At 40.2% G+C, this 12,753-nt stretch overlaps 1 protein-coding gene across 1 annotated transcript in view; it reads right to left on the bottom strand.

The window, feature by feature from the left end:
- Nucleotides 1–12,753, bottom strand: part of LOC120424279 (uncharacterized) — a 63,547-nt gene that overhangs the window by 42,985 nt on the left and 7,809 nt on the right. Inside the window, exon 3 of the mRNA XM_039588349.2 lies at nucleotides 10,347–10,394. Coding sequence (XP_039444283.2) covers nucleotides 10,347–10,394 — 48 coding nt within the window. The remainder of the gene's footprint in view (nucleotides 1–10,346; nucleotides 10,395–12,753) is intronic.

Below are 12,753 nucleotides of genomic sequence, written 5' to 3'. Positions count from 1 at the left end.
AAATTCATGATATGTAAGTTTGTTGAAATTTGGTATATTGTTGATAAGTCTCAAACAAATTTAAATTATAACGTTACGTAACACTGGAACTACCCCCAGGAACGATGCTGCCAGAGAGCAAGCTTTCGCCTATCGCCTCGAGGGATTTATAACCCGGTTCTGCCTGCGCCTGCAAGTAGACTAAACCTAAAACCAAACGACCAAGAAGCAGCTCCTGGCAGCACAGCTGGGAAGCCAAGAAAATGGAAAAAGTTGTAATTGCAATACACAGGTAAATAATGAAACGACGTGTCGTTGTGGGATGAGCGCAAAAGGGGTTGGCCGTGTTGCCAGGAGGAAGCTCCGTTGGGGATGTGACGGACGTGTTCTTTGCTTGCAGAAGGTACGTCTTCCGAACAAACTGTCTGTGCTCTGTGGGGCAACTACAGTGCTGCGCAAAAGAAAGGAAACAGTGGAGACGCGTGGTACTGCAAACGGTCACCGAAGCCCACCAAGCTGCGATGTTATGGGAATGACCGAAAAAGTCACGTTTTATTTGTGGTCGTCGACATGCTTTCCAAACTGCAAAGCTATGAAAAAGTCGTTTCGTTCGGTTTACAGCATTTTTCACCGACGTGCCTTCCGATCGGCGATGTCAAAGAACTTGTTTGTGTATTGCAAAATTTAAAAAAAAAAACTTATCTCGCAAATCTTTTCCCGCACTGTTCCCAACTTGGCACCGTTTTTCCCCCTCGAGTGTAGCAGAAAACGTGTGCAACGGCTGCTGCCAGTGCCAGGCAAGAAGTCGAGAGTTGCTTCTTTCCCCCTGGAGGGGACCGACGATGCAGTTTATTACTGGAGAATTAAATATTGAGCTAAATGGGAACTAATTTCGGTTGTTTTCTCGAGAGTTATTGGCTGGCGCCAGCATGTTTGGCTTGGTTTAACGTTTCGTTGTAGCGCGCTGGAAATGAGTTTCATCACGGACAGATGGCGCTGGGACAAACAACACCAAGCTTTGTAAGGTAGGTTATGTGTGTGTGTGGGTTAGGAGTTCGATAACGAATGTGACAGCAATAAGGAGGAAGGGCTGAGGACAATTATGTGTGTTTATTGTTGAGATTTTTTTCTATTATAGTTGTGTAACTTTTGACTCGTCATGTATTCATGATTAAATCTACTACACTCAAGGTTTTTTGACCATATTTGAGGTGAACTTCACACAGTAGGCCTGGCCATTGAAAAGAAGGCTGTTGAAAACACAAGTCCTTTTCATGACAACGCAGTTCGGAAGGCACCTCGACGAATAAAAAAAATTGTTTCGAGTCATTTAAATTGTTCTTGAGGCATCTAATTTGAGATTTAAATCCAAGACAACTTTGCTGATGATCTGAATCGTGCCTATACCAAAACGAACAAATTTAAAAAAAAAAATGACAAAAAAAAACCTTTCCTGACAAGGTCAACTTCCCAAAACAATAACGATCTGCAGCATCCGGTCGTCGTCGTCCAACAAGTGCCACTTTTGCGTAGGTCAACACAATCGCTTCGCCCCTCCACTCGCCAAACAAAACCCGAAAACATAACCTGCAAATTTCGGGCTCGTTCCCCTAAATGTATGCAAACATATGTGTGGCGATCCCATCCGGCCCGGAAGGAGGAGACAACCCCGGACGAACCACGCTCTCTTTTTTTTATTGACTTGGGACCCTTTTTTGTTGCCGCTCGCAAACCGGTCAATATGTCAACTTGACCTTGCGGCGGCAGTGTTGCCATCAAGGTTGTTACGCAGCTGCGCTGCAAGTGACAGATTGCTTCTGGCCTGCTAGGATTATTTTTCACTGTCAGCTCCCAAGCCTACTTGGCTATCTATTCATGGCCCTCTTTGAAGCACGGCATTGTTCTCCACGCCGGGACAAAGAAACGGGTTCAACTCTTCATCTTCAAAGAAGCCCTTTGGAACAAAAAGCGACACGAAACGGGATCAAGTGCGGCCCCGCACCGGAATCTTCCGGTGACACTTGACGAGAGTGATGAAGAAAATGATTGATCTTGTTCTGATTGGGTGGCCAATAATCGGGACACTATTTTTCTTTGACCATCTAAGTCCGTCGTGGAGGGCGACATCTGCCGGAGTGTGACATGCAACAGCTTCCGCGAACCCAGTAGGCGGCGACGCGGCTGGAGATGATTGATGATGACACACTCTGTGGACGCCATGTTGGAGGATTTACTTGGTGTGTCCGGAATTTCGGAATCCGGTGAAGGCGTCCAGTAATTGAGCTCGCCGATCCATACACGTGTGTGTTCTTGGTGGGCGGAATTTATGAACAAGATTTATGGCTTTTAGAGTAGTTACTAATTGACGAGTTTCCGTGGCCGCCATATTGAAACGGTTCCAATTTGACAGATGGGCAAGGGAAATCAATTAGGAAAGCAGTGCTGCCAGCTTCCTCGTAATTACATCTGGAATGCAACAGATGACTTCAATAATTTTGATTGATTACAATTCCATTTGGAAGTTATTCATTCGGCCTCAAGAAGAGAAGTGAGTCATTGTTATGAAAATGGTGTCAACCCCCTCCGGTCACAGCCTACTACAACACTCACACACTCAAACACACAACTGTCAGTTCCAGATTCAATTTGGGCCCCCGCTCATAACACTAATGGAAAAATCAACCTTTTGTGTTTTTTTTCCTATTTGGCCCGGGCCAAATCTGGCACCGTGCCCGAATCCTCCCAACGGTAACATAACCTCACAACAAAAACATCGAGGGGTCCACCGTCCGGAAAATAGCACTCGATTGAGATCCAATTGAACCTACCCCTCGGATGTGTATTTTTTTGCGATCCAAAATGGCGTAATTGGAAAATAAAACTTGTTTGACAGATGTCGCTTCGCGAGAGAAAGGATCTACGGGATGCAACAGCCAAAAAAAATCGGGACAAATTTGCATACACGAGTATGCGCGCCATCTGTCTCCATGGTCGATCCGGTTTGGACTCTGCGATATTCGTGATGGATTAAAAACTCCCGAGCTGGGAAGTGGGAAAGGTGAGGTTAAGTGGGCATTGAAGTTCTGGACTGATGGAGAGATCTGAATAAAGTAGCTTGATTTCATCATCCTTCTTAGGGATTCGAACTCACGACCTTTAGATTACTCCTGATTCTAGGGTCAAACCCTCTTCTTGAATCTTAGGTATAGGGGGATGGCGTCGCTATTTTGAGACCACATTTTCCACTTTTTCTCATCGAAACCAACTACTTTATCGACTTCATTTTGCTGGGCGAGATAGGACGCCGTCTATTTTTAGACGATGACTCAGCACTTTTCCACTCTTGCACTTAAAAACACCAGATGGCAGCACGATGTAACGCCACGTCCCTATTGAGTCTTGCGTCTTGAGTATTATGTTTTGAGTTTTGAGTCTTGAGCGTTGAGTCTTGACCTTGAGACTTAAATTTTGAATATTGAGTTTTGGGTCTTGGGTTTGAGTCTTGAGTTTTCCGTCTTAAGCTTTTTAGTTTTTACTGATTTTTAATTCTATGTTTTGAATTTTGGATTACACCGACCAACAAAGTTTCTGCACAGGTTCAACTCGAAGGGAAGCGTAACCTCCAAAGTTTGTATGGAGAGTTAGTGCTGTTACGTTCTCCTACATATTGCATGCAATTTTTAGTTGTATGCAAGATCGACGAACCGCCCTACTTCTCTATACAAACTTTGGAGAAAAACCATTCAGCCCTGTCCAAATATTTTTGAAAAAAGCAAGTGCACTTGTTTCTGGGGACCTTAAACTTCGTGCTTCCCCTTGAGTTGAGCCTGCGCAGTTATTTTTGTTATTTTTTGTAGGCCAGTGTTATGAGTTTTGCAACTTGGGATTGAGTCTTGAGTTTTGAATTTTAAATGAGTTTTTAGTTCTATGTTATGCTTAGGTTTGAGTATTAGGTCTTGATTCTCGACTTTTAAGTTTTTTAAGATTTGTGTGTTGAGTCTTGATTTTTTAGAAAAAAATTCATTCAAGAATTCTAGAGTACTTTTTCAAAACAACCAATGCGCCTTGGGTTTCCTATGTAGGTATCCTTTTGAAAAAGTAAGCGAGAATTATGTTAATAGATTTTTTTGTCTTGTTTTGATTGAAACGATATTTGAATTTTTTATTCACTAATCAATTTTTTTTGGATACCGTGTAACTTCTTAATTTCCTAAAGTGTCTTCCTTGATCTGAACAAATCAGCAAATTGCAAATTAAAACAAATATTTCTATGATTTATTCATTTTGTTTGCTCGAGAAAAAAAAACCTAACCCCAAATGGACCATCAAATCGCACATGGGAAAAGGGTAGAGCTCGAATAAAAGGACGATGATGATGTCCGAAACCTCTTTCAAAAATGTTGGTGGACGGGAAGAACGCATGTCACAGTGTCACACACATCCCCATTAAAGTGGGTCGATGATGTTTATTGTGATCGATGACGGTGGTGGTGGCATTGATTAGGATTTTCTCACACTGACAGGCACGTGACCGGCTAACACGTTCAAATTGGATAATCTGGGCGATGCAGTGTTGCCAGAAATGTGAAATGTTTGTAAAAAATGGACAAAAAAATAAAATCAACCCTTTTCTTGCTCGTATAACTGATAATGCAATTATTCAGATTGCATCCTCTGCCAAATTTGAGCTGAATTTCACATCAGCAAATAGCAGTCAGCAAACACAGACCCCCAAAACTCAATTTTGTTTGATTACCCTTGTCGGTGCAATCATCACTATGTACCTCCAACCTCGTCTTCTAGCCAGCATTTCAGCACAGTGCTGCCAGTTTTAATTAATTTTATTCCGTCTGTCAAAATCTCACTTACCCCCCCCCCTCCGCTCGCCATCTGGTGGCTTCCTTTTAAAACTGCAGAATAATTGGAAAATTTGCGCAAAACTTCCCATTCGTTCTCGGCAAACGACCCCTGCCGCACAACTTTTTACATACGCTCGACTGTAACGTTGCCGGCATGTGACATGTATTTTTACACCAGACTGAACACGGCGGAGGCTCCGCTGGGGATCACTCTCGAAAGTGACGTGGGTTTGAGTGGATGACAATTTATGTCACAACCAAAAACTAGTCAGCTTATAGTATGCAATGCACAGTGAAAAATTTCCAACTTTGCAGGACTTTTCCAGCAAAATTACATAACCGTAAAAAAGTGTGCAACAAACGGCCGAGTTCTCAATCTAACACAGTCGTCAAGCTCAAAGGGGGGACTGCATACTTGCAGGCACTATCGCCTAAACGTAGGCAAGCCAGACTGCCATAAACTGCATTCCGTCTCGTTTTGTGCATCCCACCCCCAAAAACTGCATCCGACCCTAATGCCGTCATTTTCATTCGCCTAGGTTCGGGTGGCGAGGAGACCGGACGAATTTATCTTCGTTTAGCAGAGATCCTTCTTAACGAATTCCTGTTTTATACACGACAAGGTCGAGCAGCGCTCGTTTTACGGCGAAATGACTTCTGACATTTTATAGCTAAGTTTTTTTTTCCAGAGTTCGCGTACTATCTAGAATTTCGGAGAAGGGATGAACGGTAAAACGGGAATTTGTGGGACAAAGCAGTTTAAGCTACTTCCCTTATCAGTCGAGTCCAGGAAGGCGATGTATTTCCGGGGATTTCCGGAAAGCGTCCTGGGCACGTGATTGATGGAAGCGAATTTAGGTCAGAAGATTCACTGCGTTACAGCTTTTAGTTTGAGGATGATTAATTGATAGGAGAAAATCGAATTTTGGTTCAGTATGGGAAAAATTGCAACTTGACACTTATTTAGTGTATTTTTTGAACAACTTAAAACGTAGTCATAAGTCAAACGTTACGGTGCACTTCAGCTGGCGCTTAATGAACCAAGATTTATGCTGCACACATTTTATTATCTCCAAAACTACGGGAACTATAGAGATAATTTTTGACTAGTCCCCTAAAGTACTGTCTACAAAGTAACGGGATTGGTTCTGTAAATTTGACTATTTTGGTATAAGAAGACAACAACTTTCTTGATTGCTGTACACCCATAAAAATGTCAAATTAACTTCGCTAATGACTTTTTGAGCTAAAATATGATGTTTATAGGAGACATAAATGTTTAAATATATAAAAAAAGGATTCTGGCAACCCCTTTTAGGCTACATAACAACGTTTGTGATTTTACCAAAAATATTTCACCAATGATCTCTTTTATCTGAAAGAAGAGATTATTTATTTATTTGATTCTAAATTTTTACTTGTTTAACTTTATTTTTTGAAAAGAACTTTTGACTTTTGGAACTGTTCGAATTGTTGGTTGGTAGCTGCTTGTAGACGAAAGATTTAAAACGCTGTTCTTCCAGAACAAAATTGGGAGTTTTAAAACCTTTTTGAAGCAATGGTTTTCTATGGTTTTATTCAACTGTTGTCATATTTGTATTTCGCACGCTTACGACACGACTGTCATCCACATACAAAGCGAGTGAAGTCAAAATCGAACCAAGTTTTTAGCGCGTGGCATTTGAAAAGGTCGTATGCGCATCGGACATAAATTCCATAAATAAAAACATTTTCAGCTTTTTTTCTTTAGAAAGATTTATGTTTAATTTCAAATTTGAACCAAGTGAACAGCATATAATTCCATCGAGAACCTAATGTTGGCATATCAGCACTTTGGTGTTCAGTTACAGCTAGTTTAATGCTATTTCGACAGTATTCTGAAAACGTAGTTCAACACAACGGAAATTAAGAGGCAGTATTTGTAGATTCTGCTAGGTTTGTTCTAGAGGTCGTATCGAGGTGCTCCGATTTGGATGAAACTTTCAGCGTTTGTTTGTCTATGCATGAGATGAACTCATGCCAAATATGAGCCCTCTACGACAAAGGGAAGTGGGGTAAAACGGGCATTGAAGTTTAAGGTCCAAAACACATGAAAAATCTTAAAATTGCTCGCATTTCCGTAAAACTTCATCAATTCCAAATCTCTAAGATGCATTTAAATGGTCTTTCGAAGCCCTTCAAAATGTGCTATAGACATCCAGGATTGGTTTAACTTTTTCTCATAGCTTTTGCAAATTACTGTTAAAAATTGATTTTTTTTAACATTAATATCTTTTTGCAACAGCCTCCAACACCCATACTCCCATAGGTCAAAAGATAGGTAATAAAAAGGACTATAAGCTTACGGTATTAACTTTTTGGCCAATCGCAGTTTTTCTCATAGTTTTACGATTTTTCTAGAACAAACATTTTACAACGTTAGTTTTTGCCCTGTAGGCCAAGAAGACGGCACTTTTTGGTCTCAATTTTGTCATAATCGGAATCCTTGGTCAATTTCACGTAAGTTAGAAGTATTGGAGTTGTAATTTTGATTTAAAAAATAATTAAATAAAACATTTTTGAAAAAAGAAATAGATCTTATTTACCCTATGATCAATACGTCAAATGCTGTATCAAGTAGGCGAAAACTTGTTTACCTCTAATCCGACAAAATTCTAAATAATATTTTAAATAATTCTAAATGCCATTTTTTCCAATCAAATTCAAAATTCCAACACCTCAATCTAATGTAAAATTTTCTGAGGATTCCGAATATGTCAAAATTGAGACCAAAAAGTGCCGCTATGGAGGCCTACAGAGCAAAAACTAAGGTTGTAAAATGTTTGTTCTAGAAAAATCGAAAAACTATGAGAAAAACTGCGATTGGCCAAAAAGTTAATACCGTAGGCTTATAGTCCATGAAATTCCCTAACTTTTGACCTATGGGAGTATGGGTGTTGCAGGCTGTTGCCAAAAGTTATTAAGGTTTTAAAAAAACCCATTTTTAACAGTAATTTGCAAAAGCTATGAGAAAAAGTTAAACCAATCCTGGATGTCTATAGCACATTTTGAAGGGCTTCAAAAGACCTTTCGAATGCATCTTGGAGAGTTGGAATTGATGAAGTTTTACGGAAATGCGAGCAATTTTAAGATTTTTCATGTGTTTTGGACCTCAAACTTCAATGCCCGTTTTATCCCACTTCCCTTTGCCGTAGAGGGCTCATATTTGGTATGAGTTCATCTCATGCATAGACAAACAAACGCTGAAAGTTTCATCCAAATCGGAGCACCTCGATACGACCTGTTTCACATCGGTGAAAAACTCGCTCTTAAATATCAAACAAATTTTATTTTGTTTCCAGGAAACTGAAGCTATTCAGTTCTCGTTTCAGTTTTTAGTTCAGTTCAGTGTGTTGTGTTGTTTTTATTGAATGGCCAAGTAGAACTTTGTTTTATTGATCTAATAAATGTTAAATGTAAAAAAATAACGTAGTGCTTGTAATTATCTCGCATATATATGCAAAAAAAAAGTAAAACCCAAGGTAGAAACTAACAAAACACATAATTTGAGAAAAAAAATGTATTTATTTCAAACGACCTTTAAAAAAACCATACGTAAACAATATTGACAGCGCCTCTGATGGGGACTTCAGGAAACTGCATGCGTGTCAGATCCTTGGTATTTCGACGTCGTCGTGCTATCTTGTCGCACCCGCCATTTAGAAGTTCCGAAAAAAACGCGTTTTAATGTTTGACCTTGAATAAACAAAAACGAAAGCACGCAATGTACACAATAACAAACACGTTTTGTTTGGTTGACCATTATGTGCATTATCCAGAAGTTTGGTTGAAGTTGGTTGCTGGAGTCCCGAGTTATAATTACAAATGTTTACGGTAGTCTAACTTGTACGTGCGTCAGACACGTTCTGACCTTAAATCCCTCTGGCCAGTTGTCGTAAAGTGACAAAAATGCATGGAGTTCTTTCGGATTTCGTTTAATATCTCAGGATTGAAATCGAATTTTAGGGATCAAAAGGTGAGACATTGTGACCTGCACAAAATGGCGTTCTTAACTCAATTTGGCTCAAAATGCACGTACGACAATTTGGCACGACGACGACGATTTGCGCTTTTATCTTTGAAATATTTCATCAACCCATTTTGACAACACTTATCGATAAAATATTTGATGATAAGAACACGACTGTCAATGTTTTTTTGTTGAAACGTTTCAAAAACATATTTTAACTCGACAATGACGTAGAACTACGCCAGGTGTTACCTCAGAAAGTTATTTCTTGCTTGTTTGCCTTTCCCCCCGCACACAATTCCAAGAATGCATCCCGGCTGACAGCTGTCAATTAGAGAACCGGCCACCGACCATCCAACAGCCGCAAGGAAAAAAGGCATCTCGCATTCAACACATTGCTGCGGTGCCGTTGTCGGTTTTCCTCCGGGTCCGGGTTTTCCCAACAAGTATTCCATCACACCACCACCACCATCATCATGGTCGTCGTCGTCGTCGCTCCGATTGGGAATAGGAAGTTGGGAAAGATTGAAGAAGAAGCCACTTTATGGACGGATTTCTTGCTCCTTCCTCAGCTAGAACTTACAACGGCTCTTCTGGGACAGATCAATAGCAATAAAATTCGACAGCAAATGTTTATTCGATAAAAGCCTCGACGCGGCACGACGACGCGAAGCCGATTTGAGAAACTTTAGCCAAAAGAGGAAGACCGTTCCGTCAGTCCATCTGAGTGATCCCCGGAATGTGACCGGCTGCAAAGCGACCGATGGACCGAAAATCCGCCCATCTGGAACGGAGAGGCGAGACTCTTGAACGAGGAGTTTCAAAAGGTGGTTTAATTTTATGAGACATGGCAACACTGGCAAAAAGTCAAAACAGTTAGTTTTGAAGTGCTTTGAGTTAAACCAATGTCCACTTGTCTGTGGGTGAACATTCAACAGAGTGGAAATGAGATAAAAAGTTCCGTCGACAGGAATGTGAATTCGATACTGTTGTACCTACTCCTCGTTTTTTTTTTCTTTCAAGAGATGCTTTCGAATTGGGTGCACTGAAGTGGGTACTCGTTCTTCTAATGGATGCTGTGAGAATCTCACCAGATGCTGTCAGTTACCGGACGAAGCAACAAAACCCGGTCTTTCTCTATATTAAGATCCTGTGTTTGACCTGAACATGACACACAGACACACTTATCTATAGGATTTGGGACGAGCAAATGTTATTAACTTTTCTAATGCTTCCCAGAATGAGGGTGGGCCAAAGGGAGGTGTAGTTTATCGGAAAGTTAATATTTGCACTTTCGCTTCCATGACCCAGGTCTCAATCGGATCCATTTTATCTGTTTTACGCCGAATTAAACCTGGATACGGTGGGCAAACAGACTGACGCACATCTGTTTACTCGAAGGCTGTATACCAGATCCGAGCCAAAAGTGGGACAAACTTATCAAATTTCTACTACAATGAGCACATTTTTGAACCGCACGCTTCAAAACATATACTCACTTTTATATCGAAGCAGATAGCCTCCTTTGATTTGTTTTCCAATGGCAGCTGAAAGAAAGAAAAAGTAATTTATTGATTTTTTAACATAACACCATTTTGTGCGTGAGTTAGGCAGTGAGTTAGTGAGACAGTGAGTGATTGAATGAGTGAGTTAGTGAGTGATTGAGTGCGTGACTGACTGACAGACTGATTTTTTGAGTGGATAAGAGAGTGAGTGTGAGATTGACTGAGTGTATGATTGAGTGAATGAGTGTGTGACTGACTTAGTGAATTCATCAATTAGTAAAAGGGTGAGTAAATGAATTCGTAACCATGTAAATTAGTGAAAGTAAGTAGGGTAAAATTAAGCGCGTGCGAAAGGTGTTGACTGAGTAAATGATTGAATGAGTGGGTGAGTGACTGACTGACTGAGTGACTGTATGAGTGAATGTGTGTGTGTGTGTGGGAGTAACTAAATGTACGAGAATGTCAGTTAAAATAACTGAGGATTGAGAATTGAGCGAGAATATGTAGCTGAGATGGCGAATGAGTGAGCTAGTTAATTAGAATGAGTGATTAAGTGAAAGCAAGTAAAGGGTGAATAAATGAGTGAGTGAATTAATGAAAGTAAGTAGAGTTAAAATGAGTGAGTGAGAGAAATTTAAAGGACTGAAAATGAGTCAATGAGTAAGTGATTGAGTGAATGAGTGGGTAAGTGGCTGAATGCCTTAGAGGCTAAATAAGTGTATGAATAAAAATTAACTAATAAGTAAGAATGAGTGATTGAATTAGTAGATTGGATTGGGGGTGAAATAAGTGAGATTTAAGAAATTAAAAAAAATGCAATATATTCCATGTCTAAATTTAGAAGGTAATAAGTCTGAGAATCATACCCATCAGTTTAGCTATTTTCATCTCGCAAATTTGATTTTTTTATTTAACGGAATCATCAAATTCAAGATTCCAAACAGCAAAACAGCAAAGATTTGATTTTCCTCCACAATGACCTACTTCAACTACCCCGAACTCTCTCAATTTCCAATCTCAAGAATCGCTGAGTAGGTTCCATTATAATGAACCTTATTCAATCCATTATTACCATTGTATTCTCGGCAGAAATCACAATTGCCATTCAAACATCCCACCCAAGTTTGCCACTTTCCATCGAAAATCGAACTAAACCTCTTCTCTCCAACAAAACGGAGAAGTAAAAACCCACTTCTCGTTCACTTTTACCGGGACTGGAAATGAACCAAAGTTTTCCCCCACAGAGCGAGAGCGAAAGAAGCAGGGAAAACTTTTCAAATTTCCCACATTCCCCCTTCAGCGATTGATGGGCCAAGTTCGAAAGGATCGCGCGCACGATTCGATTCATTTTCGGGAGGTGCAAAACTTTGCCAAACCTCAAAGTTTCACCTCTTGCTGCCGTGAAAGACCCCGGGCGGCACTTGAATTTGAGTTGTTTTTTTTTGCTCTGATCTTTAACAACTTGCATGCAAAGTTTGACGCAAGTGCTCACTTGAATTGTACCGCCATCTATTGGTGCAATTTTCCTTTCACATCTTCGTCGATGAATTATCGCCGTAATTTCAACACTTTTTTCTGACTTGACAAAGTCAAGGTGGCGCCCTCCACCCTCTTTATCTGGTAAAATTGAAACACAATTCAACTTTATTACGTTTTATTGGCTTACAAGGAAGCTTTCTGACTTTTATTTTCGCAGCTGGGAGCCGCTGAAATTGAAACCGGAAGGAGCGCCACCGAACACTGGATAAGGCGATTGGAATTGTGAATGAGGGTGGAAATTTTGACGTATTTGCACGTCTAGTTGTCTGTGACATGGTTGGTGAACGTACTCGCAGATAATAAATTTTAACGGCTCATAAATTCAAAACCAGAGTGCTGTGGGATTTTTTTTTTGAAGGTAGGGTGTACAGTGTACAGTTTTATTACTTTGTTGGAAATATTTCTTTTTATAAATTTTAGTCATTAAAATTTTATATGAAAGATTTTAATTTCACCAGATTCCCTAAACCAATTTCTCCATAAATGTCAAATCACCATGTTGGGAACGTCCCACAATTCTTGTAGCAGTAGTCACCACCACGCCGGAACCATTAGGAGAATCCCGACCTCTTTTATTGAGAGCAGCCGGGTGATAAATGGCCAAAACGGGCCCTACCACGAGAGTCGATTCGAAATGGTTGTAGAACACCGCTAAAAGTGTCGTTTCTTGCATAGTGACACAGGCTTTTTTTGGGGGGAAAAGAGAATGAAATAGTGCTTTTATGTGCTGTGGAAATTGAATTTATCCATAAACGTTAGAAGGAAAGCGATAATACTGTCGTCATCGTCACCGATTGCGTTAGCTTTAACGTTGACGTTTTGAAAATACTCTACGAAATCGACCGATTTCGACCTTTTTTAT

Source organism: Culex pipiens, chromosome 1 (assembly GCF_016801865.2).
Source record: "Culex pipiens pallens isolate TS chromosome 1, TS_CPP_V2, whole genome shotgun sequence".
NCBI lineage: Eukaryota > Metazoa > Arthropoda > Insecta > Diptera > Culicidae > Culex > Culex pipiens.
The sequence above is the reverse complement of the archived record's forward strand: the minus strand, read 5'-3'. Positions and strand labels throughout refer to the sequence as shown.